This window comes from Salvia splendens, chromosome 17 (assembly GCF_004379255.2).
Source record: "Salvia splendens isolate huo1 chromosome 17, SspV2, whole genome shotgun sequence".
In the NCBI taxonomy this organism is placed as follows: Eukaryota; Viridiplantae; Streptophyta; class Magnoliopsida; order Lamiales; family Lamiaceae; genus Salvia; species Salvia splendens.
In genome coordinates this window covers 6,209,194-6,235,557 of record NC_056048.1, presented here as the reverse complement: position 1 = coordinate 6,235,557, position 26,364 = coordinate 6,209,194, and the positions used below count along the sequence as shown (strand labels likewise).

The 26,364-nt window shown below is 42.9% G+C and overlaps 5 protein-coding genes across 5 annotated transcripts; 4 read left to right on the top strand and 1 right to left on the bottom strand.

Annotated features, from left to right (window-relative positions):
• Positions 1–6,711: 6,711 nt before the first annotated feature.
• LOC121773979 lies at positions 6,712–8,029 on the top strand. Its single transcript, XM_042170888.1, has 2 exons — positions 6,712–7,400; positions 7,506–8,029. The coding sequence occupies exons 1-2, from the start codon at positions 6,837–6,839 to the stop codon at positions 7,947–7,949; spliced, it is 1,008 nt and encodes a 335-aa protein (XP_042026822.1). The 5' UTR covers positions 6,712–6,836; the 3' UTR covers positions 7,950–8,029.
• A 943-nt stretch (positions 8,030–8,972) lies between these two features.
• On the top strand, positions 8,973–9,398 carry LOC121774223. Its single transcript, XM_042171133.1, has one exon. The coding sequence runs from the start codon at positions 8,973–8,975 to the stop codon at positions 9,396–9,398; it is 426 nt and encodes a 141-aa protein (XP_042027067.1).
• Positions 9,399–15,150: 5,752 nt separating this feature from the next.
• Positions 15,151–17,367, top strand: LOC121773362 (cytochrome c oxidase subunit 6a, mitochondrial-like). The gene is made up of 4 exons (XM_042170192.1): positions 15,151–15,314; positions 15,501–15,607; positions 15,754–15,796; positions 17,095–17,367. Exons 1-4 carry the CDS (start codon positions 15,194–15,196, stop codon positions 17,127–17,129), a joined length of 306 nt encoding a protein of 101 aa, XP_042026126.1. The 5' UTR covers positions 15,151–15,193; the 3' UTR covers positions 17,130–17,367.
• Positions 17,368–17,988: 621 nt separating this feature from the next.
• LOC121774955 (uncharacterized protein DDB_G0290685-like) lies at positions 17,989–21,124 on the bottom strand. Its single transcript, XM_042171876.1, has 2 exons — positions 20,888–21,124; positions 17,989–20,229 (listed from the first exon to the last, which is right to left on the bottom strand). Exon 2 carries the CDS (start codon positions 20,168–20,170, stop codon positions 18,161–18,163), a length of 2,010 nt encoding a protein of 669 aa, XP_042027810.1. The 5' UTR covers positions 20,171–20,229; positions 20,888–21,124; the 3' UTR covers positions 17,989–18,160.
• Positions 21,125–23,534: 2,410 nt separating this feature from the next.
• LOC121774937 (cysteine desulfurase, mitochondrial-like) lies at positions 23,535–25,250 on the top strand. Its single transcript, XM_042171852.1, has one exon. The coding sequence runs from the start codon at positions 23,644–23,646 to the stop codon at positions 25,006–25,008; it is 1,365 nt and encodes a 454-aa protein (XP_042027786.1). The 5' UTR covers positions 23,535–23,643; the 3' UTR covers positions 25,009–25,250.
• The last annotated feature ends 1,114 nt before the right edge of the window (positions 25,251–26,364 follow it).

Sequence of the window (26,364 nt, the reverse complement as noted above, 5' to 3'; positions counted from 1 at the left end):
CCTAAGAGTAGGAGTAAAAGTGGGTCCTGGCCTATATCCGTGCTCGTTGGCAAGAGCACGGACGTGGATGCTCTAAGAAAATTAGTGGTGTCGTAACATGTAGTATTAATGTAAAATTAATTCCATTAAAAAGAGTGGGGGCGGTGCTAGCAATGGAGGCCGGCGTGCCAAACAACAAATACTGGATAAATTTTGGCCAATTATTATAACCATGGCGGCAACAACCGTTCCTGCAACTTACATTCAAATAGTATCAAATAATTTACATAAACATTGAACGGAAACTGAAATCCTTTTCATGGGACCAACCATTATTCCTCCATTTTTAAAGCATATTTGTCACTTGTTAAAAAGGACATCACACGAGTTAGTAGACAGTAGTAGTATAAGGTTTTTGAATTGGGATTAATATAATTCTTAAGCATATTTTAATGATCATTGTCGACAACCTTAATCACAATGCAACTGGTGGATATATAATACAGTAGATTACATAATTCACCTTCTTTTAGAAAAGAAGTAATCGAAATTTAATATTTACGTGCAAATATTATTTTCCGAGTTTGACATTTTCAAATGTAATGCATCTAACTGGTTAGACGTAGAATACTCCATATTCTTACTATAATATAGGTAGAACGATGTAATTTTGCACATGGGTTTGATTAAATTTCACATTTAGTTCATTTGTAGTTGATGAATCTGCGAATTTTTGATGGTGAAGAATGCTCGTAAAAATAAAGGAAGATCAACACACAGAGATTTACGTGGTTCGATTTACTGAGGTAAATCTACGTCCACGGGAAGAAAAGAGGGCAGAGTTGTATTGCTTGATCTGTTTTCTACAGCTAACAATACAGACTTGCTATTTGCTATTTTCTCTCTAGAGAGCTTAACAGAAGTTAACAGAAGGAGATTATCTATCTGACCTAGGTTCTATTTATACATTGAACCAAGATCGTGGCATGCAGCATTTATTAGGTAGTGGATGTCGTGGAGGTCGTGGCGACCTTGCATGGGTCCACTATCCTGCATGAGTTAATGACTGCTTGACACCACTAAATAGATCGTCGGTGTAGCGGAGGTGGAAATCTTGCATGAGTCCACTATTTCCTAGTTCGGTCGAATACTGAGACCGGACTGCTGAATTATTGCCGAGCAGCTTTTGCCGATCTGAGAGTAGAGCTTGATGCCGACCAGAGAGCAGAGTTTGATTGGTTGGCTTTTACCGAGCTGTAGGCTGGGGCCGAACTCTGTGGTTGTGCCGAACTGAACTCTTGAGTCATGCCGAACTGATACTCTTTCTTGGGCTTTACTGCTGTTGGGCTTGTTTAGTATTTGCTTAGTACGTACTCCATCAGTACCCCCCCCGAAAAGTGAAGTGAATCACTTCGGCATTCTGGATAAAGGTACGGGGTAAGTTGATGTTTGTCCTCGGTCTGATGAAGTGAACTCTTCTTTGACCGGACTTGGTTTGTGTCCTAATTTGGCGAGTTTTATCGCTCGGATCGAACTTTCCGTTGTCCTAATTTGGGGATCGGACTTTCCCTTGTCCTAATTCGGCGAGTTTTATCGCGTGGATCGGACTTTCCCTAGTCCTAATTCAGGCAAGTTTTATCGCGAGAATCAGACTTTTGTTGCAGTTCGTTTCAGACGAAGTGCTTGATTCTTAAGCTGAATTGTGGTCTTGTATCCTCTTTAGAAGCTTGGACTTCACAATCGTTGGCTTATTGCAGCTCGTTTCAGACGAACTGCTTGTTTAAGCTGAATTGTGGTCTGGTATCTTCTGTAGAAGCTTTGACTCACAATCGTTGGCTTGTTGCAGCTCGTTTCAGACGAACTGCTTGTTTAAGCTGAATTGTGGTCTTGTATCTTCTGTAGAAGCTTTGACTCACAATCGTGTGCTTATATATGTTCTAAGAAGGGGATCAGCCTTCGAAGAACAAGATACCTCAGTAACATTTGTAAGAGACGACACGCACAGAGACAGACAAAACACATAGACAAAACGCATAGAGGCAAATAAAAAGCACATAGAGAAACAAAGATCAAGCAAACCAAATAAAGCACATTGACCGGACAGGACTCAAGACTGACCGACCGGACTGTCTCTTACAAATGAAACTTCTTGAGGTTGGAAATGTGCCATGTTCGGGGTACCTGTTCTCCTGACATGTGAGCCAATTTGTAAGACCCTTTGCCGAGGACTTCTGACACCCGATACGGACCTTCCCATGTGGGTTCGAGCTTGCCCAGCTTTTCTGCTCGGCTTACTTCGTTGTTTCTCAAGACGAGATCTCCCACTTGAAATTGCAGCTTTTTCACCCTTTGGTTGTAATATCGGGCTACTTGCTCCTTGTACTTGGCTGCTTTTATGCATGCCAATTCTCTTCTTTCTTCGGCAAGATCTAGCTCGGCTCTCAGTCCGTCGTCATTCATTTCTGAGGAGAAATTTAGAGTTCGGGGACTGGGTACGCCGATCTCCACCGGAATTACGGCTTCAGTGCCGTACACAAGGCTGTACGGAGTTTCACCGTTGGAGGTTGTGGGTGTAGTTCGGTAGGACCATAGGACTTGAGGGAGATTTTCTACCCATTGTCCTTTGGCTTGTTCTAACCGAGCTTTTAACCCTTTCACCAGGATACGATTTGTTACCTCCGTTTGTCCGTTTGCTTGTGGATGAGAGACCGAAGTGAACCGCTGTTGAATATTCAGCTCTTGGCACCAATTCTTGAACGTCTTGTCGGTGAACTGAGTCCCGTTATCCGAGATGAGGATGTGGGGTATGCCAAATCGGCACACTATGTTCTTCCAGACGAAATCCAATGCCTTCGAGCTTGTTATCGTAGCTAATGGTTCAGCTTCCACCCACTTCGTAAAGTAGTCCACGGCAACGATTAGGAATTTCATTTGCCGAGGAGCTTGAGGAAGTGGTCCCACTATGTCTATGCCCCATTGCATGAAAGGCCAAGGGCTTTGCATAGTGTATAGATCGGTCTGCGGCATCCTTGGGATATTTGCATGGATTTGGCACCCAAGAAGGATATTTCACCTCGAATAGTACATCCGCTTTTAGTAATTGGCGGACTTCGTCATGGATGACTTGGCTTCTTTCTGCCGCAAAGAGTCTTTGCTTCTGTTTTACTGGCCGGATTGAAGGATCAATATTTAACCGATGAGTGATTACCTCGGGGGGCACTCCGGTCATGTCCAACGGAGACCATGCAAAGACATCTTTGTACTCCTTGAGGAGCTGAATGGTCTTTTCCCGGAGTAGAGGCGTTCCTGCGAAGCCGACCTTGCCCGTTCTGGATGGATCATCTTCGTATAACTGAACGGTCATTGAGTTCGGCTCGGAAGTGACTTCGGTCATCTCGCTTGCCTCTGACTCCGGTTGCTGTGATTGCTATGCTTGATGGTGCCGAACTGATTGCTCGGCACTTTTAAGCGCAATCTGCAGACATTCTTTTGCTCTCTTTTGATCACCTCGGATGACCGCTATCCCACCTTTAGTGGGGATCTTGATGGTGAGGTGATAAGTAGAGCAAACGGCCCGAACTGTGTTGAGCCAGTCTCTCCCCAGGATGATGTTGTACGGGGACCGAGCTTTTACCACAAAGAACTCGATCATCGTATTGGAGCTTGTAGGCGCCTTTCCCACCGTGATCGGAAGGCTGATAATACCTTCAGGGCGGGTGTCCTCTTGGGCGAAACTTTTCAGAGGAAGTGGAGCCGGACTGAGCCGAGCTGGATCCACTTCCATTTTATCGAAACATTCTTTAAAAAGAATGCTGACTGACGCTCTTGTATCCACAAATACTCTGTGGATCAGTTTGTTTGCCACTCCGGCTTGAATGACAATAGCGTCTTGGTGAGGAGAGATGGCTGGGACGGGATCGGCATCTGAAAATGTAATCACTTCGTCTTTCTTCAGCCTTTTATGTGTTGGCTCCTCTTGATTGGAACCTCTGCGTTCTGCTTTTAGGGACGACTTAGTCTTCCCGGCAGGGAGAGCATCAATAGTCAGGATTACTCCATCGTATTGCGGCTCGTCGTCGTCTTCGGGATCCTCATGCCTTTTCGGATCCTGAGGATTGCAGTTCGCACCTCTCTGCCTTTTGTTCTTTTTCGGCTGCTTGCTTTGATATTTTTTTAACGTTCCTGTTTTCACAAGAACATCAATACCTGCAGCCAAATCTCGGCACTCCTCGGTATCGTGTCCGTGGGCTTGATGGAAGGAGCAATATTGATCCTGAGGTCGCCGCGCGGCCGATTTCGTCATCCGCCTTGGTTTTTCGAACATATCGGAATGTAGTTCGAAAATTTCCGCTCTTGACTTGTTTAAGGGTACGAACTGAGCGGGCGGCTTCTCAGGATTGAGACGTGGTCCCAATCTGCCTTGTACCGGTGCCCTTTGAATTCTTTCAAAAGGAGTTCGGCGAGGAAGCCTCTGATCGCTATGATCGGGCTTCTTTTCGTCTCCTCGGGATGAGCTGTCTAAAGACCGTTTTCGACGGTCTGCCTCATCCGCACGGGAAAACTGGTCCGCAATGTCCCACATTTCTTGAGCTGTTTGCGGACCGCACTCCACGAGCTTTCTGTAGAGAGCTCCGGGCAGGATTCCATTTTGGAATGCCGAAATGACAAGTAGATCATTGAGATTATCTACCTGTAGGCATTCCTTATGGAATCTCGTCAAGAAATCGCTGATCTTTTCGTCGCGACCTTGACGTATAGAAAGCAGCTGAGCCGAAGTGATCCGGGCTTCCGCTTTCTGAAAGAACCTCCTGTGGAAAGCATCCATTAGATCTCGGTAGGATCTAATGCTGCCTTGAGGAAGGCTGTCGAACCACCTTCTGGCGTTCCCGATGAGCAGCTCGGGGAACAGCTTGCACATATGGACCTCATTGAGACCCTGGTTCGCCATATTATATTGATAGCGTCCCAAGAAGTCATGAGGATCCTCTAGCCCGTCATAAGTCATTGACGGTGTCCGGTAGTTCCGCGGCAAAGGAGTTCGGGTGATGTCGTCCGAGAACGGAGTCTTTAATGCTCCGTACATGGCGAACCCGACATCTCTTCGGTACGGAGGAGATGGAGTTCTCCTGTGGTTCCGGTACCGAGGAGGAACAGGAACATGTCGGGGTTGAGGATTCTTTCTCCTGGAAGACACGTCACTACTGCGGTAGTGACTTTCATGTCTGGATGAGGAGGGAGAATCCGCCGTTGTCTTCTCCGGCTGTTGGCTCTTCTGCAGGAAGGTTAAGAACTCCTCCTGCTTCTCGGCCAAGAACAGCTTGACAGCTTCATTTAAATCGGGCTGCTGGGAAGACTCGGTGCGATGACTCCTGGAGTGGCTTGTTCCTTCTTCGTGAGAACCGGAGGTAGATGTCTCCCGAGGCCGTTTTTCAGACCTGCGAGCTGGACTAGCTTCCTCACGGTTATCACGAATAGTATTATGGGTGGTGTGTGATCTGGTATGCATTTTTTTTTTTTTTGGGGTGGAAAAAGGGTCAAAAATTCGCTTTATCACAAATTTGGTTCTCTGTTTCCCACAGACGGCGCCAGTGATGAATCTGCGAATTTTTGATGGTGATGAATGCTCGTAAAAATAAAGGAAGATCAACACACAGAGATTTACGTGGTTCGATTTACTGAGGTAAATCTACGTCCACGGGAAGAAAAGAGGGCAGAGTTGTATTGCTTGATCTGTTTTCTACAGCTAACAATACAGACTTGCTATTTGCTATTTTCTCTCTAGAGAGCTTAACAGAAGTTAACAGAAGGAGATTATCTATCTGACCTAGGTTCTATTTATACATTGAACCAAGATCGTGGCATGCAGCATTTATTAGGTAGTGGATGTCGTGGAGGTCGTGGCGACCTTGCATGGGTCCACTATCCTGCATGAGTTAATGACTGCTTGACACCACTAAATAGATCGTCGGTGTAGCGGAGGTGGAAATCTTGCATGAGTCCACTATTTCCTAGTTCGGTCGAATACTGAGACCGGACTGCTGAATTATTGCCGAGCAGCTTTTGCCGATCTGAGAGTAGAGCTTGATGCCGACCAGAGAGCAGAGTTTGATTGGTTGGCTTTTACCGAGCTGTAGGCTGGGGCCGAACTCTGTGGTTGTGCCGAACTGAACTCTTGAGTCATGCCGAACTGATACTCTTTCTTGGGCTTTACTGCTGTTGGGCTTGTTTAGTATTTGCTTAGTACGTACTCCATCAGTAGTAATACTCATTGAGTTGGTATAAGTGTAGGATAAACCTATGCTGGTGTCTAGCCTTCAAAAATTAATGAGATTAATAACTATATACCGCGAAACCTTCCTTTAACGATATTAATAACTATATACCGCGAATTTGAGGTTCCGAATTTTAAATTCCACATAAAATGTGTGGGATTCATTAATGCGACTCCATTTATTTAATGTACGTGTTTGTGGGTCTTTCGTTATCTCAAAAATTAAACTCAATTTGGATAACTCCATTGTGTGGCTGTATAAAATATAAATTGAATTATTGGAGTACTATTATTTCAACAATTTTAAGGCTAAAAAACAATAAAATGATGAGATTATATTAATCAAAGGAAAAAACAAATCCAACGGCCAGGAGAGGAGACCGAATCAAAATCGGTTTCCAATCTTCAAAATCTAAACTGAAGTGAAAATCGGATAGGAATACTTGGTTTGAGTTCAGAATCCGAATTCTGAGCTCTCCGCCAAACACGCCACAAAAAAAACCAAATCTATATATATATATCGAGGCGAAACAAAATCGAATTCTCTCTCCACCACACCACCACCACCACCTCCATCACAATTCCAATGGCGGTAGCGGTGGAAGCAAATCCCACGCCTCTCCCCAATCCAAAGCCAAAACCAAAACCAAAACCCTCCCTCCGCGTCTGCTTCTCCTACGCCGCCTACGCCAAAAACGTCGTCCACTACCTCCACTCCTCCAACATCCCCATCGCCGCCGCCCTCTCCGACGCCGAATTCGCCGCCGTAGAATCCGCCTTCCGTTTCTCCTTCCCGCCCGACCTCCGCTCCATCCTCCAGGAGGGCCTCCCCGTGGGCCCCGGCTTCCCCAACTGGCGCTCCTCCTCCCAACAGCAGCTCGAAATCCTCACCACCCTCCCCGTCCTCGGCATCTGCAAGGAAGTTTCTAGAAACAACTTCTGGCTCGACTCCTGGGGCCTCAAACCCCCCGACCCCGATCGCGCCGCTTTATTAGCCAAGGCGTTTCTGAAAAAAGCCCCCGTCCTCGTCCCGATTTACCGCAACTTCTACATTCCGTCCGCTCCCTGCGCCGCCGGAAATCCCGTTTTTTACGTGCATGGCAGCGACGTCAGGGTTTGGAGCTTCGACATCGCCGGATTCTTCCAGAAGGTGCGATAGAATATATTCCATACAATATAATTTTTTAATATTAATAACTTATAAAAGCTCTCATGTGAGAGTTATATTTATAATTTTAGTTTTGATTGGAAACAGATGGAGTTTGGGATGTGCGGGGAGGCGATACCGAGGAGGAGGGTGGGGGCGGGGGTGTTTTCTGCGGCGCCAGCATGGGCGGCAACGGAGGGGAGGAGGATAGAGTTTTGGACGGAGATGGCGGAGAAGAGAGGAGGGTGGTGGAGCGGGGAGCTAGGAGGGTGTTTGGAGGAGGTGTGCTGGAGGCTGAGGGATGGAGGGTGGAAGGAGGAGGATGTGAGGGAGATGATGATGATCGACGGCTGTGATGCGTCGGTTGACGGAGAGGGGGTGGGCTCGATGTCGGAGAGAATGCTGCGTGCGGGGTGGAGCACGGAGGATGTGGTGGACCTGCTCGGATTCCCAAATCGGAACGGTGTGGATGATGGAGACTATTGCTTTGATTTCCGTCGTAGACAAATTTGTGATGATAAAAAGCATGAGACTATTAGCCTTACGTTTTGATTTTCTTTTCCGTTTTCTTGGTAATACCTAACTAATTTGTTGACTATATACATACTTAGTAGTATTTCTCATTTTTATTACCTCAATTTTTTATTGTTTTTAGTTAGCAGCAATTCGTGGACTATTGGCAATGAAACATGTACCCCAAAATCAGTAGGTCGTTGTTCGATATAACAACGTTTCCACATTTTTTAATACTACTAAAAGTAAATAATTATACATGCATGACGTTGCAATATCACAAGATTTGCTCAAAAACACATCTCGTGAACTAAGCAATTTATTTACAATATCAGTATGTATAAGTATGACTTATGAGACGCTTTAATTAGGAGTAGTATTTAGTTTTTCATTGAGAACTATGGAAGTTGGGATTGACTGAAAGACTTCTTTTTTTTTCTTTCTTCCGAGTTAATTGGATTGCAAGTTGATAAATGATAACCTTATTTACCAATTAAGAGCTTTAATTATACAGCTTATATTCTCTAAAAAAAATAGAAACTTCCCCACAATTTTAGAAAAAATTCTCTCTTTTTTTTTGGTTTGGGGGTTGAAGAGGGTAAGGACTATTTAATTTTATCTTTAACTTTTACAGTTCCAACCAATTTGATTAAAATCATCATTCAAACGCATGGGAATTAGTAGAATAGTAACTATAGTTAAATGTCAAAAGTTTTAGGTACCCTTAGAGCATCCACAGTGGATGCCCGATCTCACGCCCGATCACCCGAGATCAGGCTCGGGCATCCTCGGGCATCCACTGCAAGCGTCCGAGCCCGAGCCGCGCGACCGAAAGATCGGTCGTCCCGATCTCCCGCCCAATCTATCAGGCATCCATTGCAACATCGAGCCTGATGACGCGGATGCCCAATCAACGCGTTTTCCCTTTTTTTATTTATTTTTTATTTTCTATCTATAAATATACCTTATTTTCACACATTTTTCACACAACTCTCACACATCTCTCAACCCTCAAACAACATCTCTCCATTCCAATATCTCTCTTTCACTCACTTTTCTAGTATGGCCAGAGAAGATATAAGTTGGGCAATGGAACACGCAATGTTTGCTTTCGGGAACCAGATTCTCGCATGTATTCGTGCAATCCAAGAGCAAGAGCAGGCCGAACAGCAGATCCCGAGGCCCATCCGCCACCGGACATCCGTCCATCGAGAGCATCGTCTAGCTCATCAACGTCTGTTCGAGGACTACTTCGCCGATGAGCCCCGTTGGGGAGCGATGGTTTTTCTCCAAATAGTTCATGCGTTGGAGGCGCGCGACGAGTACTTCCAGCAGCGACAAGATGCGGCCCACAGAAGCGGTCTATCCCAGCTCACGAAGGGCACGGTTGCGCTTCGTCAATTGGCATACGGCACCACAGCGGACATGTTCGACGAGTATCTTCACTTCGGGGATACAACTGGTCGGGAGTGTGGTCAAATTTTGTGAGGGCGTGATTGATGCCTTCGGTGCCACATGTTTGCGCAAGCCGAATGCCGAAGATTGCCAGTTCCTGATGAGGATGCACGATAGGGTGCACGGCTTTCCTGGAATGTTAGGGAGCATTGATTGCATGCACTAGGAGTGGAAGAATTGTCCGGCAGCGTGGAGAGACCAATTCACCGGTGGGTATAAGGGTACCCACCTGACGATGATCCTTGAAGCCATTGTTGATCACTGTCTTTGGATTTGGCATGCTCACTTTGGCGTGGCTGGGTCAAACAACGACATCAACGTGCTGAACACATCGAGTCTCTTCACCGAGCAATGCAATGGCAATGGTCCGGTTATCAAGTTCACTTCCAACGGACGACAACATCTTATAGGGTACTACTTAGCCGATGACATATACCCGAGATGGCCAGTTTTCTTGAAGACGATCTCCTGCCCAACGGATGGGAGGAGAGGCCTTTTTGCACAACGACAAGAGTCTGCACGGAAGGACGTGGGGCGCTGATTCGGTGTGCTTCAAGCACGTTGGGCAGTAGTGAAAGGCCCGACTCGGTCCTGTTACAGACATCATATCGCCAATGTCATGTACGCGTGGATCATCTTGCACAACATGATTATTCACGATGAAGGTGCAAGAGCTGACGATTGGACCGACGATGAAGTTGAATCGATCGCAGGTCATGCAACCCCGCCGGTCGTTCGAGGTTTACCCTATGGAGTCAGTGAGAGATTACAAGCTCAGGAGTCCATGCGCAACCAACAAGCTCATCTTCAACTCATGAACGACATGGTTGAAGAAGTTTGGAGACGTAATGGTCGTTGAAATTGTACCTCTTTTTAAGTTTTTTCGTTGTAATTTGTTTTAAAATTAAATAATGTATGTTTTCTGCTGAAGAAGTTTGGAGACGTAGTGGTCGTTGAAATTGTACCTCTTTTTAAGTTTTTTCGTTGTAATTTGTTTTAAAATTAAATAATGTATGTTTTCTGCTAGTTCTTTAATTTAGAGTCTAATTTTACTATTTATAATGTGTAAACATAAAAAATATTATTAAAATTGAAATGAAAAATGGATAATTGATAGGGCATCCTCTAGGGCTCCACCATTGCAGAAAGATAGGACATGCTGATGTGGCAACCACTGTGGATGCTTCGTTAAGTTCTTGAGAGAAATGGCATAAATTCTTTGCAAATTGTGTTGTTCAAGTTTCTTTCTTTAATTCTGTACGGCCTTAGGTACATATATGGGTCCGCACTATTGATGCTGAAAATATGTCCAAATTAATTCTTTCCAATTTATTGGTTTTAAAATTGTCTTGAAATCCGGATCCAGTAAGGGGATCAAATTTCCTTCTATACCCCTCCTAAGGCCATCCACAATAGGAATAGCCCAGCAATAGCCCAGCCATAGCCTAGCCACTGCCACATCATCAGCACTAAAAATCCTCCTGCCACATCATCAAAACAAGCAAATAGCCCAGCAATAGCCCAGCCATAGCCTAGCCACATACTATCCACATCACTATTAACAAATATATACAAAATGAAATAATTAACAATCACACAATATACGGAATTAAATTTACGACACAAAAACAAGAAAATTCACTAATATTAATAAAATTTAAAAAGTACATTAATTAAAAAAAATTACATAATTAAAAAAACTAACGGCGATCAATCCTCCGCGCCCATAACTCTTCAATTAAATCCTTTTGGAGTGGAATATGAGCCGTCGTTTGGCGCATGTCGGCATGTGCTTGTAGGAGGTCGGCTTCATCGTGAGGTACCCCACTCCGTACGTTAGGGGCGGCCACGCCGTGGCTTGGACCGGCTTCATTATCGTCTTTGACCCAATTGGTCAGTTCGCCACCTTCATCTTCGACAATCATGTTGTGCATGATAATACAGGCGTACATTATATCAGCAATGCATTGGACATTCCACAAACGCGTTGGACCCTTAATTGCCGCCCATCGAGACTGGAGCACACCAAATGCGCGCTCCACGTCCTTGCGCGCTGACTCCTGCCGTGCCGCAAAGTAGGCCTTCTTCTCATCTCCTGGGCATCTGATCGTCTTCACAAAGACGGGCCACCTAGGGTATATCTCATCCGCCAAGTAGTAGCCCATATCATGTTGGTTGTCGTTGGCGACAAAACTGATGGCCGGACCGACGCCCTGGCACTGCTCGTTGAACAGTGGCGACGAGTTGAGGACGTTGAGGTCGTTGTTCGAACCAGCTATCCCAAAATACGCGTGCCAAATCCAAAGCCGGTAATCAGCTACGGCCTCCAGGATCATCGTGGGATTCTTTCCCTTGTAGCCAACGTGTAGAACCCCTTCCAGGCTGCGGGACAGTTCTTCCACTCCCAATGCATACAATCTATGCTGCCTAACATACCCGGGAACCCATGCTGACTCCCGTGCATCCGCAACAGATCTTGGCAGTCTTCGGGGGTAGGCGTTCGGAGATACTGATCACCGAATACTTCTATCACTCCCAGACAGAAATTCTTCAGACATTGCAGGGCAGTCGTCTCACCGATGTGGAGATACTCGTCCCACATGTCTGCCGCGCCTCCGTAGGCCAACTGCCGGATTGCCGCAGTGCACTTTTGAATAGGTGTGTGGCCGGGTCTGCCAGCCGCATCGTGCCTGAAGCGGAAATACAGATATCGAGACTCCAATGCGTTGACAATACGCATAAACAGGTCCCTGCTCATCCTAAAACGACGCCTGAAAAGGTTGGCGTTGAACCGAGGCTCCTGTGCGAAGTAGTCTTCGTATAGGCGCTGATGTGCAGCTACGTGATCCCGATCAATCACACTGCGGCGGTGGACCACTGGGGGAGGTCGAGGTATCGCCGGTTGCAAGGCCCTTTCCATCCATTGGTTTATCGCGTTGGTCGTATAGGCGTCCAACGCTTCGGCCATTCGACGTTCGTACTCCTCAGCATCCCCTCCGCTACCACCACTACCACCACCAGCGTTACTCATTTCGCGTTGTTGCTCTTGTACAGAAATTAAGATAGAGAGAGTACTCGTTAAAACAAGTGGTGCGAATGAAAATGACGAGCAAAGCGCGTATATATAGTGTTTCGGAAAAAAAAAATTTAAATTTCACGCTAGGCGGTGCGCTGGGCGATCCGGGCGCTGCAATAGCGCCGAGCGGATCACCCAGCGCACCGCCCAGCGCTACGCGACCGCCCAGCGCTGCACGGTTTCTCTCTCCATTCGCCCGCTGGGTGACTGCAATACACCGCCCAGCGAACCGCCCAGCGCCGACGCTCGGCTGGGCGGTCGGCTGGGCGGCATTGTGGATGGTCTAACGCTCATTCCAATTCCTCCATCCTCTAAAATGTAATGACATAATTTTGGACATTCAATAGAGAAAATCATGAACATTAATTCAGATAAATTAAAAATTGCCTCAAATTTAGAGTTATTTCTTAGTCCCTAAAAAGCCAAAATCAATGTGGGCCTTAGCGACCCCAATCTCATCAAGATTAATTTAGGGTGTCCACTATAAGGCGGACACGCCCAATAGCCCCGCCCCAGTTTTTGTCCATAGCCCCAATTTTATTGTCCATAGCCCCAAAATTTTGTGTCCGCCACTATGGTGGACACATCCAATAGCCCTCAAATTTTATAATCAACTTTCATTTTATAATATTTCAAGTAATTATGAACAAATTTATCGGGCTCTTCTTAGTGGATTAGAAGAAGCCGACTATACGAATTAAAAATAAAAATAAAATACAAATTAAAATTAAAATTAGAATTATACACTAAATTAAAATTAAAATCACACACTACATTGAATCTAGTACAAATCACTACCAAGTTTACACAACGCCACTACCTCCCCTACGTGCCCACACTTCTTCAATCAAATCGGCCTGCAGTGTGTTATGTGATGTGGTCCTGCGCATATCAGCGAAGCGTTGGATCAAATATTCATTGCTCCGTGGTACGCTCATCTGGATCGGCGCGGACGCGACACCGTGACTTGTACTTGCACCCTCTTCCGGCGCCCATCGCTCTGCCGCAAATCCTTCATCTTCTATTATCATATTATGCAATATGATACAGGCTAACATAATATTCGCGACATCATCTTCGTGCCAAACTCGTGCCGGACACCGTATAAAAGCCCACTGCGATTGGAGGACACCAAAAGCCCGCTCAACGTCCTCCTAGCACTCTCTTGTTTGCGCGCAAAATATTGTTTCTTCGGTCCTACCGGTTGGCGGACAGTCTTCACGAATATGGGCCACCGCGGATATATTCCATCTGCCAAATAGTATCCCCTACTGTACTGCGTACCGTTGGCTACGAAGCTGATTTCTGGCCCCTCCCCCCGGCACTCCTCGTTGAAGAGAGGCGACGACTGAAGAACATTGATGTCGTTGTTCGAACCTGCCACGCCGAAATACGCATGCCAGATCTTCAGACGGTAGTCCGCAACGGCTTCCAGTATCATCGTTGGATGTTTGCTTTTGAATCCAGTAGTGAACTGGCCTTTCCATGCCACGGGGCAGTTCCTCCACTCCCAATGCATGCAATCGATGCTTCCTAACATTCCTGGGAAGCCGTTGCACCGACCCGTGCATATCAAGTAGGCGCTGACACTCATCCGGGTTGGGCTTCCGTAGAAACTCCCCACCGAAAATTTTCCGGATCCCCTTACAGAACTGCCTAAGCACCGTGAGGCTAGTCGTTTCACCCATCTGTAGGTATTCATCGAACATGTCCGCTGGTCCAGCGTAGGCAAGCTGTCGGATTGCAGCGGTGCACTTCTGTTGTGTGGACAGCCTGATCCGGCCAGCCGCATCACGCCGGAGGGTGAAGCACCGGTAACGCTCCGCCAAATTCGTCGCTATATAGTTGAACAGCCGCTGCGACATCCTGAATCTCCGGCGGAATATCTCGGGTGGATAACGGGGGTTATCCTCGAAGTAATCATCCATTAAACGTTGGTGAGCACCGACGTGATCTCGTGGGATTGTCCGCCGATGAGTAATGGTGCGAGGGATCGGATCCTCCGCCTCCTCCGCCAAACGGGCCGCTACCTCCTGGGCGGCCTGGTGTTGCACCTGTTGAATCAGAGCATTCCAGTTGTCTCTCCACAAATTGTTCATTTCCGACCCCAAATTGTAGTGAGAGAAATTTGTATAGATGTTGTGTTTGAATGGTGTGAAAATAATGAATGGAGTGGGGTGTATTTATAGGTGAATTGAAGTGTAAAAAAAATAATTTAATTCGCATGCAACCACCGCGGCTTTATCTTCGTGCCACTATAGGCGCCGCGCCTATAGGCGTGGCTATAGCCCCCCCGCCGCGTCCTCGCCCCGCACCCGGCGATTCCGCGTCCTCCGCCCCTCCCCCACCCGCCGCGTCCACCCCCGCGGCGGACACCCTTCCCACTATAAGCCGCCCCGCTTCCACCCCGCTCGCGGCTATAGCCGCGTCCACATTATAGTGGACGCTCTTACGGCCTTTCCAAAACAAACAACTTGAACTAGTCTATTTTAACTCTTGGGAAAAAAATGGAAATTGACGAGGGTGGTATCGTTGCCATTTTCTGAAAATGTGTGGGGGCTTTTGTAAATGATTGAAATTTTGTGGAAATCAAGTAAATATTGTTTTCAATGTGACTATGTTTACGCTTTTTAAGGATTTTCCAGCGACTTTCATTTGTTATGGAAGCACGTTTTTTCTCACAATATATACTGATTCAAGTATTCAACTGAAGCATTAAATCGAACAAACACAAGGATAAAAAAACACAAAAATGGCTTCGGCGATTATGAGATCTGGCCTCCGCTCAGCCCTACGCGGTGGCGCATCCACCCCTCGCGTCTCACCCGCGTCCAGGCGCTCTTTCTCCGCTTCATCGCATCACGATGAAGCTGGTATGTGTTTTTCGGGTTGCGATTTGAACGTGCGTTTCCTTTTTGTGTCTATGGAATCTAGGGTTTTAATTTCTCTATTAGGTTTTGATGGTGTATGATTCGACTGCTTTTTTTAATTGAAAGCGGTGGACTCGATTGATTTGATCTGATTGCGTTCTGTTATTTGTTTTGTGGTGTTGAATGCAGCTGAGGCTTCGAAGTGGGAGAAGATAACATATTTGGGAATAGTGGCATGCTCTGGTCTCGCTATCTTTATCCTCTCCAAGGGCCATGCCCACCATGACGAACCTCCTGTAAGAATTTGGTTTAGATGTGTCTCAAATGCATTTGATATTCTATTTATTTATTTTACTATATATTTAAAATCCTAAAATTGTAGACCTTGGAGAGTTGTCAATGTATATCTTGATCTGATATACTGTAACTTTTTTTGTTGCAGGCATATCCGTATTTGCATATCCGCAACAAGGAGTTTCCTTGGGGTGAGTGCTTGCATATTCTTATGATTTATTTTCATAGTATCTGTTTTGTCAATGTTGTCTATCTTGTTTGGTTTTGGTGTGTGTTTACTGTTTTTTGTGTATGGATATTTAAATGATTTCCTATATGAAATGTTTATCTTTCTGGTAATACTTATCGGGAACATTTTTTAGACTAATCTTCAATTTTGATTAAAAGATATTGGAATCTTTTTAACATGATAAACACCGGAGTGTGTTGGTCGTTAGTTTGCTTAGTCATTTTTTAACGACCATGTGTTGCTGAGGGTCAATATATGGGAGAATGCTCGGAAATGACCATGTTTTACATTTCTGAAATAATTTTACTTGTATTAGAGGCTCAAATCTTTTGCCAAATACTCCATCCATGGCAAAAGTGATAATCTTTGTTAATATGACTAATGTAATTTTCTGAATTTGTTCTCATAGAATGTAGTCAATGTTATCAAATAGCGGATATGGCGGCGCCAAGGCGCTATGGCATGGCGTTCAGTGGTGGAAACGCCATAGCACCATGTCGCTGCCATAGCACCGCCATATCCGACTTTTGACAACATTGCATGTGTACTGTATTTAGGAATGGGGCATTATGCAAGAAACATGGAGGTTAGAGTTGTATTTTATACTTTATTAATTGTTTAAAGTGTTTTAAATGTTATATTTTAATTATTTTCTAATTTCTGAATTATATATAAGTATTATTTTATTTATTTTATTATTGACCGCCATATCCGCCATACTAATACGCCATATCCCTGTGGCGGTTTTTAGGCGAACCGCCATAAGCCGCCATGCGAGATTGATAACATTGAATGTAGTAGAGATTCAAGGTAAAAAAAGAAAGTAGTCGAGATAACTGGTTGTTGCTTGTAACTTTTCCAACTCCTAGTTATCGGAATTCAGCTATTTGTTGCTGTTGGACACTTAAAATCTTTTTATTTGAAAATATCGAGATGCTTATTCTATGTAATGAGGTAAACTGCACTGAATAGATGGTGTTCTGTGTGGACTTTCTTGAGGACATCCTACAAACTATACACATAGATACATTATTTAACTTTACAGCATTATTGGTTTTGGACTTTTGGTGGCATAGTACATTATATAACTTCACAGATGATTGTTATAGGTGCATAAATAAATTATCTAATGTATATTTCCTTATGAGAGTAATGCAAATATGAACATTCATCAACCTTAAAATCCTGCTTGTGGTTTTATTTTAGTTCTAGATTGAAAAAGTGATCAAATTTTGTTGACTTGGATATGTGGCAATGCAGGTCCAGATGGTCTATTTGAGGTAAAGCACCATTGATTTGTTGGACTATTCAATGAGAAGGCTGTCGGAATAAACGGTGTTTTAGTTTCTTCTGCTGTTCTGCACATTGCAACTTGTACTGTTGGAATTCCACACAGTATGTTGTGTTTACAGCTGATAATTTCTCGAACCAGGAGGTTTGGAATGCGGTTTTGATGGTTTCTCCTTTATAACCTGTTATTTTCTCTTAATGAAACTGAAATTGAAGAATAATTGAATTGGGTTTCTTCCTGCATCTGTGCAGCTGTATCAGATTACAATTTCACTTGTCTTGTGTTTGCTAAAGAAAGAAAATTTGTTGAATCCATGAAGCAGCCTATACAGTATTCTTTCTTAAGCGTTTTATCATTTGAACACATCTCTAGTAAAACTTATAAGCTCTTGCAATTGTGCCAATTTATATTCGTGTGCTCTAAAAGAAACTATTTTACCATACGCGCATATTAATACAGGGGGATGGCTATTGTCGTTAAAACATTGATGCACAACACAATGTGGTTGGATATGTACGGCAATTCGGTTAAGTACATAACATGTGCAAAATATGAATTTGACAAAAGTCGTGTATTCAGATGTAATTACCGTTTTAATAAATTACATGCAGTAAGAAAAAACATACTCCTACATTTTGATCTATTTTTAATCAAATGGCGTAGCTTAGGAAGATTGTTTGAGCATATATGGAAATGAAAACAAAGTTACTGGTGGTTATAGGCAGAAGATCACTGTTGTAGACTAAATACTCAAACCCTTCCAATAGACTGAGGAGTTCAAATCACATCGGGTATGTGTGAGTTGTAACTTAAAAAAAGTAGCATAAGAATGGAGACACTGTCAATGTTATATTCACGAAACATTAAGAACATGAATGAGCAAAAAACTTGGATACAGCATGCTGCTTGATAAGTCTCATCAGTATGTAATGATACAAATAGTACAAGCATTGCTTTTGCAATATATATAACAAAGTAAAGAGGATAAAGAATCTAAACCAACAAAGAAGAAGACTTGTCAAGTACAAACTAACATCACATGGCAGTGGCCTCATGGTTGTAGGATTCTCCACCTTGTGGAATGTTCGTATTAGCCTCTTTGTCTTCTTGAGGAAGTGTAGATGATTTGCTTTCTCCAGCAGCATCGCTGCCATTGCTGTCGTTGTACGAAGTGCTACTACCACTCTCTCCAGAATTGCTTTCAGTGGTGTTAGGAGTCTCATTTGAACCCACACCCTCACCCTCTTCACTTTTGTTCTCATTCTGCCCTTCACTGGTTGTCTCTTTCTTCTCATTATCACCGCTTGTTTCCTCAGCTTTCTTCTCTGTGCTCTCATTCTGCCCCGTCGTTTCCTCAGCCTTGTTCTGGGTGCTCTCATTCTGGCCTGACGTTTCCTCAGTCTTGTTTTCGGTGCTCTCATTCTGGCCTGTAGTTTCCTTCGTCTTGTTCTCGGTGCTCTCATTCTTCCCTGTTGTTTCCTCAGTCTTGCTCTCGGTGCTCTCATTCTGCCCTGTCGTTTCCTCAGTCTTGTTCTCGGTGCTCTCATTCTGCCCGGTTGATTCCTCAGTCTTATTCTCGGTGCTCTCATTCTGTCCTGTCGTTTCCTCAGTCTTGTTCTCACTGCTCTCATTCTGCCCCGTTGTTTCCTCACTCTTATTGGTGTTCTCATTCTGTCCCTCGGCTTCTTCACTCTTTTTCTCAGTGCTCTCATTCTGGCCTGTAGTTTCCTCAGTCTTGTTCTCGGTGCTCTCATTCTGCCCTGTCGTTTCTTCGCTCTTTTTCTCGGTGCTCTCATTCTGTCCCGTGGTTTCCTCACTCTTATTCTCACTGCTCTCATTCTGTCCCGTTGTTTCCTCACTCTTATTCTCACTGCTCTCATTCTGCCCCGTCGTTTCCTCACTCTTATTGGTGTTCTCATTCTGTCCCCCGGTTTCTTCGCTCTTTTTTTCGGTGCTCTCATTCTGTCCCGTGGTTTCCACACTCTTATTATCGGTGCTCTCATTCTTCCCTGTCGTTTCCTCACTCTTATTCTCACCACTCTCGTTCTGCCCCGTCGTTTCCTCACTCTTATTGGTGTTCTCATTCTGTCCCTCGGTTTCTTCGCTCTTTTTCTCGGTGCTCTCATTCTGTCCCATGGTTTCCTCACTCTTATTATCGGTGCTCTCATTCTTCCCTGTCGTTTCCTCACTCTTATTCTCACCACTCTCGTTCTGCCCCGTTGTTTCCTCACCCTTATTCTCACTGCTCTCATTCTGTCCCGTTGTTTCCTCACCCTTATTCTCACTGCTCTCATTCTGTCCTGTTGTTTCTTCCCCCTTATTCTCTGTGCTCTCATTCTGCCCCGCAGTATCTTCATTTTTGTTCTCCTCACTCTCATTCTGTCCTGCAGTTTCTTCAGTTTTGTTCTCCTCCTCGCTGTTGTTCTGTTGTGTCGTATCTTCACTCTTGTCCAGACTCACATTCTCCGTAATTCCTTCAGTTGAGCTTTCATTCTCCTCCAATTTCTTTTCACTCGTAAACTCTTTTATATCCCCTTCATTACCACCATTGTCTTTCTCCTCATTACTCACACTTCCATTTTCAGCGCTGTCCCCATTTTCTTTGACATCACCTTCGCCATTCTCATTCTCTTCACCTCCCTTCACTTCCTTCTCTTCACCATCACTCCTACTATCCCCTGCTCCGTCATTTCCATCAACTTCACTCTCACTCTCTCCTGCTGGCTTCTCCTTCTCCTGCCAACTGTCATCTGGCTTATTTTCATCATCAAACTGCTCTTGTTCCTCCGACTGATCCTCTTTTGGCCTCTCGTCTTCACCATCTATCTTCGGTTGGAGATCCTTCCGCCCTAGCTTAATATTATCGGCCACATCCTGTATCTTTCCTGAAACATCCGTGGTTTCTAGAGACAGCTTCTTAGTGCGAGATTGCTGCACCTGGTAAAGCAACCAGATCCCAACTCCAAGAAGCAGACTTATCTGCAATACATGCTTCACTTTGATCCCTTTATTCCTCTGGTTTCTACGAGGCGATTGCTTGAACATGATCCCCACTGAACTCGAACCACACACAGAAAAAAGCTCCAATTCGTGATGAGCTAAGACTGCAAAAGCCGAAAGAAATACAAATTAAGAATTGGATTACAAATATACAACTCAAGATCAACAAAAATTGCAAACAATACACAGTCAATACAAAGTTAGAAACATATTATCAAAAATAAAACTGCAATTCCTGTATCAAAATGATCAGTTGATAGAAGAATTGTCCCAAATAAACACAGCATAATACTAAAACACCATTACATATTTAATAAAGCCATATCTTGCATCTGTTTTGCTCAGTTATTTCCTCATTAGATCACTGTTTCATTAGATCCAAATAGATCATATGATGATTCCAAAGAAGAGGCAGTAACAAATATAGCAACTTAAATTAGACAAACATTCATACAGATCAGAAACATGTGAAATCCCCTAGTGATAGAGACATCAATAGTTGCGGAAAAAAATAACTGAAAATCCAACTCAATTGGAAACCCTACAAAAGAAATCTGAGCAAAATTAAACAAACACAGATGAAAGAGTAACTTTTACGAGCGATCAAAAAGAGCAATGGAATAAACAGATCATAAGACAATGCAATTAGGAGTATAATTTTCCATAAACAGATCCAAAAAATACGAAATCACAATGGAATATTGACAAGTGGTAAAGGAAGAGAGAGAGAGAGAGAGAGAGAGAGAGAAGAAATAGCGAAACCTGAAGATCCCTGTGTTGAGGATGCAAAAGGTGGGGGTGTTTATGAAAGAGCAGAAAGAAAAGGTAATGTGATGAGTAATTGATAGGTTACTTAGATAGTGTGGAAAGGAAGAGAGGAGCAATCGGTGGGTGGCGAGTAAGGTCAGAATGAGGATGCTGATTTGTTGCCAGAATGCGTGAAACAGATCTCAAATCAAGTCAGCCATATATGTGTGAGAGAGTCTGCCTGCCTGCCTATTGATAAATCCCATGTTCTCAACCGACACTTTGCAATCAAGAATTTATGCATCTTTAATGGAATTTTTTTTAATGCACATTTACTGTAAATGTATTCTAGGTTACAGACTAATTACGGGTGAGCATTTCGGATTATTGCTCAGTTCGACTTGATCAGAAATTTTGAAATTTTACAATTCAATCCGCTTTAAATTGTCTAAGTATACAAAATCTGAACTATAAAACTCACCAAAATTGTACAATTAAAATTTGAAATCGGATACCAGTAATGTATAAATTTGAAATTCAATAACAATTTGAAAATCGGAGTACTACCAAATACTATTACAATTATTGAACACATATTTTCGACTTGTTATGTTTATAATTATAATAATAATATATTTTAATTAGAAACACAAATATATATAGTTCGGATTTTAAAATATCCAATCTGAACATCCGATTTTTTTCAAATAATCATATTCGATCCATCCAAAAATATGAAAATTTTGAAAGGAAATTTAAATAATTTTGTTTTAATTCGAATTAGACTTTTCAGAATTTAGATATTTTGACGTACATCTTTTTTTGTAAAGAGTTGAAAGAAATAAATGGGGACAAATATATACGAAAAAATGGTATGGTGTCAAATCTACACGAGAACGTTGTCATACTCATATGATTAGTTAATTTTTTTTAAAATAATAGGAGTACATCTATTTTGTTGTTATATAGCTAAAAATAACTTAAAATGTACATAACATAAGCTCAGGTGATGAGTTTCTTATCCTTTGTATTTCTTGCTTCATAGATTTAAGGCTGATAATTTTTTGGTAGGACATGAACTTGCACAAAATTAATAAGTTTGAGTCAAGTCTTATTGGATTCGTGTATTTATCAGGTTGATCCGTTAAGAACCCAATAATTTTGGAATGAGTTCGGGGTGGATACAGATAACTCATTACAAAATAATATTATTATTTTAATTATATTTAATAAAATCATGCTTTATTTTAATTCATAGTAGTGAGGAGTTATAAATTGCTAACTCAGCCTTTAATTGCTAACTACAACTAATTTAGAACCATAAGATTTGTAGAGATCTAGTGGTCTACAAATCGCCATGTGTAATTTTGTTTTATTATTATTTAAATTTAAAAAGATAAGAAAACTATCAAAATTAGGGTTTTAGATCAAAATATCAATATAGTGTATTAAACATCAATATGATTCATTAAATATGCCAACACAATTTAACATTGACACTGTATATGTATTATATTGACATATTATAATAGCTACATTGACATTAAGCTGCTTTTGCAAAATACGAAATTAAAGAATTTTTTTTAAAATTTTGAAATCGGAACATATGCAAGTGAGATCTCGTTAGAATCCTTATAAAATTATCTTTAATTTGATATAAGTTGTGTAAAAAAATAATTTAAATTGAGATAGTTATAATTATTTAATATTTTTGGATAGTTTTTGAAGGTTGGTTATAACTAACATTTGGTCAATTGACATTAATACCTCTAATTGATATTTTATGTGCATTGTATTAATACTAATGGATGAATGATTTTGTACATTGATTTCATGATCCAATGTCTATTATTTAGTTGTAGTTAGCAAATTTAGGGGTGAGTTGACAATATAACACACGCCAATATACTGTAAGGTTAGATCATGTAAACCGGGTTTAAAAATTAGCTTTAATCGTGTAATATTAGGTTTGATCGTGTAGTTTCAGGTTCGTCCGTTATCGTGTTAACCCATTTATATCACGAACCTCGTGTTGAGTGCAAGTCGTGTTCGGGTTTCAAGGTAGTAGGTTGGGTTCTTGTTCAGGTTGACAATTTCCTTAACAGGTTGAGTTCGTATTAAGTCTTATTGAGTTGGATCGTTATCAGGTTGACCGATAACTAGTACGATTTGCATGCATAGATCACAAAACAAATACTCCTTCAATATATTGCTAAATTGGTTTTAAATTTTGAAATTGAAGCAAAGTTAGTGCACTGAGCATATATAGTAAATTAGTAACCCTCATTTATTTTTTTTTTATTTTGGCGAACGGAAAGATTTAAAATAGAGTAAATTGCCATGAATACTAGAAGTATAAGGTTTGGTCAAATAGTAGTTAATTGCTTAATTGAACCATTATTTATCACATACAGTTTGTGATACGAATTCTTAATTTATCCAGTCTAGTCCAGTTCAACCCAACATGGACAGTCCAAAAATATGTTTCAATGAAGTCAGGCCCATTATTATTGTAGATTGGATAAACAGAAATCCGGGCCCATTAGCAAAGGATCAAATAAAGTACAACGTGGCAACTTTCTGAGCGCAGGTGATATTCCCACGAGTTGGTGTCGGTGACTTTAGTCCGTTATATGCAGTAGTATTTTTCTAAATAAAATAATTCTGAATTAGTAGAATCTGTGATTTCTAAGAGTTTAGGTTTAACCACAGAGCAGCTGAAGGTTTCCCCCAAATCAAACTGCATCCGATAAGCTAGGGCAACAGCCACGATGTTCTCCAAGTTTCTCTCCACCGCCGTCCGCCGCAATTTGATCCAGCAGGCAATCTTCCGCCGCCTCCCCAAACCTTTCTCAACCGCTGCCGCCGCGGTGGAGCCTCTGGAGGAGGATTCCAGCGGAGTCACGATGAAAGGAGTGAAGATATCTGGCCGCCCCCTCTACCTCGATATGCAGGCGACTTCACCGGTCGATCCTCGGGTTCTCGACGCCATGCTCCCCTATCTGCTCTCCCGCTACGGGAACCCTCACTCCCGCACCCACCTCTACGGCTGGGAATCTGAGAAAGCCGTCGAGTCGGCGCGGGCGCAGGTGGCGGCGCTGATCAACGCTTCCCCGAAGGAGATCATTTTCACCTCCGGCGCCACCGAATCCAACAACATCTCGGTCAAGGGGGTTATGCACTTCTACAAGGAGAAGAAGCGCCACGTCATCACCACGCAGACGGAGCACAAGTGCGTGTTGGATTCGTGCCGCCACTTGCAGCAGGAGGGTTTTGAAATTACTTATCTTCCGGTCAAGAGCGACGGGCTCGTTGACTTGGAGAAGCTCCGGGCTGAAATCCGCCCCGACACCGGGCTAGTCTCGGTGATGATGGTGAATAACGAGATTGGTGTGATTCAACCTATGGAGGAAATTGGGAAATTATGCAAGGAATTCAATGTGCCTTTGCATACTGATGCGGCGCAGGCTTTGGGGAAGATTCCAATTGATGTGGATAAGATGAATATAAGTTTGATGTCGTTGAGTGGGCATAAGATTTACGGGCCAAAGGGGATTGGGGCTTTATATATGAGGAGGCGCCCTAGAATCCGTGTGGAGCCCCAGATGAATGGGGGTGGACAAGAGAGGGGTATAAGGAGTGGCACAGTCCCGACGCCTTTGGTTGTTGGGTTCGGTGCTGCTTGCGAGCTGGCCATGAAGGAAATGGAATATGATGATAAGAGGATTAGGGCGCTGCAGGAGCGGATGTTGAATGCAATTAGAGGCAAATTAGAGGGTGTTGTGGTTAATGGGAGTGAGGAGAGCCGCTATCCGGGGAATCTGAACTTGTCTTTTGCCTTTGTTGAAGGGGAGAGCTTGTTGATGGGGCTGAAGGAGGTAGCTGTGTCGAGTGGTAGTGCCTGCACGAGTGCGAGTTTGGAGCCATCCTATGTGTTAAGGGCGTTGGGAGTGGATGAAGATATGGCACATACCTCGATAAGGTATGGGATCGGGAGGTTCACAACTGAGGAGGAAATTGATAGGGCCGTCGAGCTCACTGTGAGGCAGGTGGAGAAATTGAGAGAACTGAGCCCTCTTTATGAGATGTATAAGGATGGCATTGACATTAAGAGTATTCAATGGTCGCAGCACTGAGGAGTTGAGATACTATGGACTTCTCTGATAGTGATGATAATTTGTAAGAAGCACATGGAGTTGCAGGCCAATCATATGGAATGCTCACACATAACGGTCTTGCAGGATCTAGCAGGTCTTAAATCTCTGTACACATTCAACTTGGATATGTAGTTTACTCTTATGCTAAATGTGTTACTTGGTGAATTTGTGTTTTGTGGTTTACTCCATAACAATGAACAAATAAAGTATCCTTCTATAAACGCGGTGCTTATATTTTTTTTACAGTAGTGGAGGATTAGAAAGGCTTTCTGCCTCTTGTTATTGGCTCCTTTGCATTTTTTTTCTTGGACGACAAATTGGTAGCATATGAATTACTCTCATCCAGTTGCATGGTTGCAGCTATATTTTTAATGTGTTTGACTGTGATTTTGCAATGAAATTGATATGTTTTAATGCGTATGATAATCTGGTTGCTAGAACATGACTGTTAAAATTTAGCACATAATATGCATAAGGACTTAAAATTGTCATGGGAACTCATCCTGTCCCATTTTTAAAGTTTTAAGTCCTGCTTTTAAAAGAACTTTTGCTTTCATTTTCTTTAACCAGAATGCTTTACACTTCGAAGGGACTTGCAACGTTTACTTCCCTAAACTTGATTGATATCCTTTATGTTCGTTCTCTCACTACCTAGCACCGTTATATTCTTAAAATTCTCTGTTTTTTATAACTCTCCAGTTGATTTCAGTTTTTTTGGGAGTATTATAATTAACCTCTCATTTTGAAACTCCTTACTTCTGCACCATATCTAGCAAATTTCCGAACTTCTCCTTGGAAGTTCTACATCAATACTAATTGTATATATGCCACATAGAGTAGAACTTCTTGATAATGAAATCCTTGGAAGCTACTTTCATTGATCGAGTAAATATTACGATCTATTGCTGTTTACTGGGTGAAGATTTCAACTTGTTCTAATGCTACTTTGTGAAAATTGAAAACCTTTTATATACTTCTTGAATTCTTTTTGTGCACAATATTCAATTGTTGATTGAATATGCATTTTGCTATGAGTGTCTCTTGAGCGAGCGTAAGGTCATCATTGGTGCAGTGCAAAAAAATGAACCCATCTTATGTAGTTAGGGCTTAAGTTGAGATGACAAGAACCATGAAGGGCCGCCTTAATCGGGTCACATGCTATTTAACTAGAAACACATCAAATGCATAGTTAACTTAAGAGACTCAACATGGCATGATGGATAACTGAGCCACTTTGCTCACTGTTCCCATTTAGGAAATTCAGTATGCATAATTGGATAGTTAATTGCGTCATGTACTGGGTTGACTGTCAGCAGAAAGACTGCATTGCTTGGG

Bases quoted from the DNA above. Each gene is read 5' to 3' on its own strand.
- LOC121774955 (XM_042171876.1), bottom strand. From the start codon at position 20,170: ATGTTCAAGCAATCGCCTCGTAGAAACCAGAGGAATAAAGGGATCAAA.
- LOC121774223 (XM_042171133.1), top strand. From the start codon at position 8,973: ATGGCCAGAGAAGATATAAGTTGGGCAATGGAACACGCAATGTTTGCT.
- LOC121773362 (XM_042170192.1), top strand. From the start codon at position 15,194: ATGGCTTCGGCGATTATGAGATCTGGCCTCCGCTCAGCCCTACGCGGT. The intron at 15,315-15,500 runs GTATGTGTTTTT...TGTTGAATGCAG, and splicing joins ATCGCATCACGATGAAGCTG to CTGAGGCTTCGAAGTGGGAG. The intron at 15,797-17,094 runs GTGAGTGCTTGC...GTGGCAATGCAG, and splicing joins CAACAAGGAGTTTCCTTGGG to GTCCAGATGGTCTATTTGAG.
- LOC121774937 (XM_042171852.1), top strand. From the start codon at position 23,644: ATGTTCTCCAAGTTTCTCTCCACCGCCGTCCGCCGCAATTTGATCCAG.
- LOC121773979 (XM_042170888.1), top strand. From the start codon at position 6,837: ATGGCGGTAGCGGTGGAAGCAAATCCCACGCCTCTCCCCAATCCAAAG. The intron at 7,401-7,505 runs GTGCGATAGAAT...GATTGGAAACAG, and splicing joins TCGCCGGATTCTTCCAGAAG to ATGGAGTTTGGGATGTGCGG.